Source organism: Rutidosis leptorrhynchoides, chromosome 5 (assembly GCF_046630445.1).
Source record: "Rutidosis leptorrhynchoides isolate AG116_Rl617_1_P2 chromosome 5, CSIRO_AGI_Rlap_v1, whole genome shotgun sequence".
Classification (NCBI taxonomy): Eukaryota; Viridiplantae; Streptophyta; class Magnoliopsida; order Asterales; family Asteraceae; genus Rutidosis; species Rutidosis leptorrhynchoides.
The window spans coordinates 444280037-444284971 of NC_092337.1; the positions used below are offsets into that span (position 1 = coordinate 444280037).

The 4935-nt window shown below is 33.7% G+C and overlaps 1 protein-coding gene across 1 annotated transcript; it reads right to left on the reverse strand.

The window, feature by feature from the left end:
• Window positions 1–308: 308 nt before the first annotated feature.
• LOC139846698 (UDP-glucose 4-epimerase GEPI48-like) lies at window positions 309–4622 on the reverse strand. Its single transcript, XM_071836187.1, has 9 exons — window positions 4304–4622; window positions 3228–3277; window positions 3001–3136; window positions 2778–2879; window positions 2193–2420; window positions 2032–2110; window positions 1387–1469; window positions 1180–1271; window positions 309–670 (listed from the first exon to the last, which is right to left on the reverse strand). Exons 1-9 carry the CDS (start codon window positions 4493–4495, stop codon window positions 547–549), a joined length of 1086 nt encoding a protein of 361 aa, XP_071692288.1. The 5' UTR covers window positions 4496–4622; the 3' UTR covers window positions 309–546.
• Window positions 4623–4935: the final 313 nt, after the last annotated feature.

The window sequence follows — 4935 nt, forward strand, 5'->3', positions numbered from 1 at the left end:
TATGTCTGGTACATTGGAACATATTCTACGCCGAATATAAACAAAATTAACATATTCATATGAAGTTTCTGAATTATGGGATCTTTAAAATAAAGCAAAATAATGTAATACAAAAGGATTGATCTCAGCATTATGGCAAACCATAAAATAGACCTTAACAAAAAGAAACCAACCCAAATGAGGTAACAGTAGATACAGAAACTATAAATAATACTAATGTTTTATTACTGAAATAAATCAATTAATCAATTTAAATTTAATATATAAATAAATATAAATATAATGAATAAAAGAAACATTAACATCCCTACCCAATACTTCACACAGCTACCACATTTCATATACAGGTAACCGATCTATTTGTACGATAAACAACTAACTATAGTTCCCATTTGTTCTTCCCTTGTTTTACTTTCTGATTTAGCCAGGCTACCCCGTAAGTCCATAAATTTTATGAAGAAAACTGAAAAAAAAAAAAAAAAAAACAACTACTCCGTAGTAATTACATAGGAAAATATCACTCAGACCTAATAAATTTCTCAATTATCAGTTTTCAAATAACATCAACTTTTTACTTTTTTTGGCTTCTTCGTTAGTGAAATAACCATACGGGTTCTTGCTGCCCCAATTCCACTGATCTCTACACATTTCCTCTATTCCGTATTTTGCCCTGCATTATATAACAAACCAGAGTGTAAGCATTGTATCAAAAAGTGAAAAAATAATAATACAAGTATAACAGGTTTTGGCTGGCTAGATCTTTAGTTGAAATATATCTACGTTCTGGATATGGTAATCTCAATCCATGAACTTATGAATGGGTCGATTTGGGTCACGTTTCATCTCAACGGGTCAAATATATAAACTAGGAAAAGTAGCTACAAGAGTCTCGGGTCAAATAGGTCAAAGAGTTTGAAAATCAGACAACGAGTCATAAATCATTCAAAATATTATTTTATTTTTTGAAATAATATAGATTATCCAATCACATTCGACACATTATTTATCAGAAGATTAGTCTGTTCCATAAAAAGTGTTTTGGGTCAACTAAACTCAACCTGTACAAAAGAAGTGTCCACTCTGACCCACACCCATTTTGACCTGTTATCTAATGTGCCAACCCACCCATTTTGCCACGTCAAATATTTACTTATCCACAGAAGCAAGATCACCACTTACTTCCAGTTTAACTCGTGCTCAGCTTTTTCTGTTGATGCGTATACCATCTCAGCATCACCAGGTCGGCGGCCCGCCATTACAAGTGGAATTTTCTGGAAAAGAACAATCAATGCGTAAACATTACAGATAACCAAGGAATTCATGTACACAAAATAAACTGTTTCCTATATATTTTGGGTAAATATGTGATGAGCGCGCATTTCGTACCTTTCCTGATGCACTTTCAAATGCGGCCACCATCTCCAAAACAGACGTGCCCTTACCGGTTCCCAAGTTGTAGACTTCACAGCCTAAAAAAACGACAATGGCTCGGTTAATCCAATTTTTACATACATTTTTATTAACTACTCTAAGCACTCAGTCAAAGTCAACTGCATACAACCAATTCATATAACTCTCTGAAAGTAAAACCAAGGTTGAAAAAGATGTGAGACAGAGAGGAGACGGTCAGGAACTTGAAAGGTCAAAGTAGGTCGAGACGGGGTCAAGACGGACGTTGACCAACGCTGACTTTTAAATATAAATATCTCAAAATTAAATAATGTAAAAATAAATGATTTACAAATAAGATGATGTGGTGCTAGTTTAAATAATATATCGGTTTTTTTGTAATGATTTCTATAATTAAAATTAAAAATGTATATGTACATATCAATTTATCTTTAAGTGATATCATGTAAGTCAGTGTTTTTCCCAGATAATTTTTAAATTGGCATGGGATTTTCATTTACACTAAAACAAGGCGAAACAAAAAGTAGGATTTTGACCGACTTTTCCACGACAATTGACCGTTGCCCGACTTATTAAACTTTTTTCTTGCTGTTTGCAACCTTGATTGAAACAAACACTTACCTATTTTAGGGTCAGCGAGTTTCCTCAAAGCAGCAGTGTGTCCATCTGCTAAATCGACAACATGAATGTAATCCCGTACCTGAAATCATATACCAACCAGTTAACAATATTATAATTTTAAGAGCAAACTTCAGAACAAAATGGTTGCAGACTAAACATACCCCAGTTCCATCTTTAGTTGAGTAGTCAGTTCCAAATACGGTTAGCGTAGGTAACCGACCAACGGCTACTTGTTGGACAAACGGCATAAGATTGTTCGGGATTCCACGTGGGTCCTCGCCAATATGACCGCTAGGGTGTGCACCAACAGGGTTGAAGTATCGTAACAATATTATTTTCCATTTAGAATCCGAAGCATATATATCTCTACATATGTCTTCAATCATCAGCTGCAAAGATTCATTATATCGTTAGTCATACTTCGCGTTGACTATACCTGGCAATTGAGACTCATACTCTCAAATTTGGGTCAAGTTTTTGGATCATTAGGTCTGGAAAAAAAGCCATGCAATGTAAACCTAAAACCTTAAAAAAAGGTCCAATGATATCTGACCCATTCGACCCATGACCCGTTTCGACCCGTTACCCAACCCGACCCATTTGGACCCGCTTAAAAATCTGACTCGTTTGACCCACAACCCATTTCGAACCAAAACCGTTTTCACCCGTTACCCAAACCGACCCAACCAGACCCGTTTGCCAGGTATACCGTTGACTAATAAATATTAAACTTGACTAATTCATACCTTGGTTCGTCCATATGGGTTGGCTGCAGATAATGGAAAATCTTCAGTACAAGGTACCTCTTTCGGCCAACCGTAAACAGTGGCTGACGATGAAAATACCAGCTGATATTTCAAGAATAAAAGTCCATTAACATCTTTGAACATCCAGTGATAAAAAGTTTTTCTTTTTTTTTTTTTTTGGTTTTTTAAATAAAATAAAAATAAACGGAAGATAATTAGTTACCTTCTTGCATCCGTAGGCATCCATAACTTCTAATAGCGTTAAAGTACCAATGATGTTGTTGTTGTAATACATTAGAGGCTTCTTAACACTTTCACCTACTGCTTTTAGTCCAGAAAAATGAACCACCGCATCAAACCTGCATAGCCACCACAATGAGAATTATGCATACATCGTCATTATAATCATATATAGTTTTAAATTTAATGGTAAAAAAAAAAAAAAGTTACTTTGTTGATGCAAAAAGTTCCTCTAAAGCAGGCTTATTCCGGATGTCCATCTGCATTACACAGAGACATCAGAATTTTGAAGCTACTAGATACTTGTAAACATATTGTATAACGTATATAGATATAGTACGTGTACGAATATACTGATATGTATGTGTGTATCCAATTTTCAATTGTAAAAGGTTATCACTTATTAACAATGCATTACACTTTAACATTTGCCTAATATGTATGTATGCATTTTTCTATTGTAGAAGTCAATCATTTAATAATTAATAATATAATATAGTACAAATTTACATATTAACTAATAGACAAAAGTTACGAATAGTACCATGTGCATTTTCGACTTTTCACTTTTTTTCCTTTAATTCATTTACATTTACATATTAACTAATAGACAAAAGTTATGAATAGTATCATCAGCATTTTCGACTTTTCACTTTTTTTTTTAATTCTACCAAAATTTCATTTTACCAACAAAGACCCCACACTTTTTTGAAAAACTCAAATCGACCCCCAAACAGGGGATAAAGTGTCAAATAACATTTTCATAAAAAATCTTAAATAAACTCCACCCAAATATTCAACGAGTCATATCTTCTCGCTCGCAACGAGTTAAATTTTTCCGACACCATCGTTAAACTCGAAATAATTTTAGGAACACAATGGCACTAGCTATACGCAAAACGGACGCTTTTTAAAAAACGCTAAATAATTGGTGTACTTTTCATACACGTGATTTTGCGTTAAATTTTTAAAAGTCGACAATTCCATAGCGAAACGCGGAGATGCATATATATTGTTAATTTAAAATAACATTTAAATCTCTCACGGGTTATACCTTTTAATTCGACTCGAGTTGCCCTTCAACGACATCATCGTTAGCCACAAAATAATTTTACTAAACGCAATAAAATACATTAAAAATCGAAACCCGGCGCGAAGCGAGGGTTCAATAACTAGTTATCACCAATTTGGCAAACATTAATAACACAGCAATTAGGCATTTTCAAAAAACTAAATACAGTAACAGAATACAAAATTCGATTCAAATTAAAGGAAAAAGTACAAACCTTGTGAAAAGAAAGATTACATCCATAATCACCGGCAAGATTGCGAACACGATTAATAGCAACATGAGATGAATTATCAAAATTGTCAGCAACAACAGTTTTATAACCTTGTAATAACAATTGAAGAACAGTATGACTTCCGATATAACCAGCACCACCGGTCACCAATACACATTCAGGCGGCGACCCCATTTTACTTCACACCAACAATTATAAGTGTTTGAAGATATAGAAACAGATATGGATACAGAATTGTAATTGAGTTGTATATAGATGAAATTAAAAGGTTTTTACAGAAGATAATATGGAGAATTGAGGTTATGGGGAAACAGAGAAAAAGAGAAGGGTTTGGGTTTAATGTGCGATCAAGTCCGAGTATATATATATAGGTGTGTATACGTATAACTTTATATAAGTACATACGTGGCATGTCAGAAGTGGGGGCATAAATTTAAGAATCGAATTTTGGTTAAATTATTAGGATTTTTTAATCAAATTTTTATATTTATTAGAGTGTTACCAATGGTTATGTACTTATGTCTTAGTCTTGTAGCACTATACGTCACATCAGCGTCACATTATTACTTTCGTTTCAGGACTAAACTGAGGACTAAATACTTCCAACAGTTACA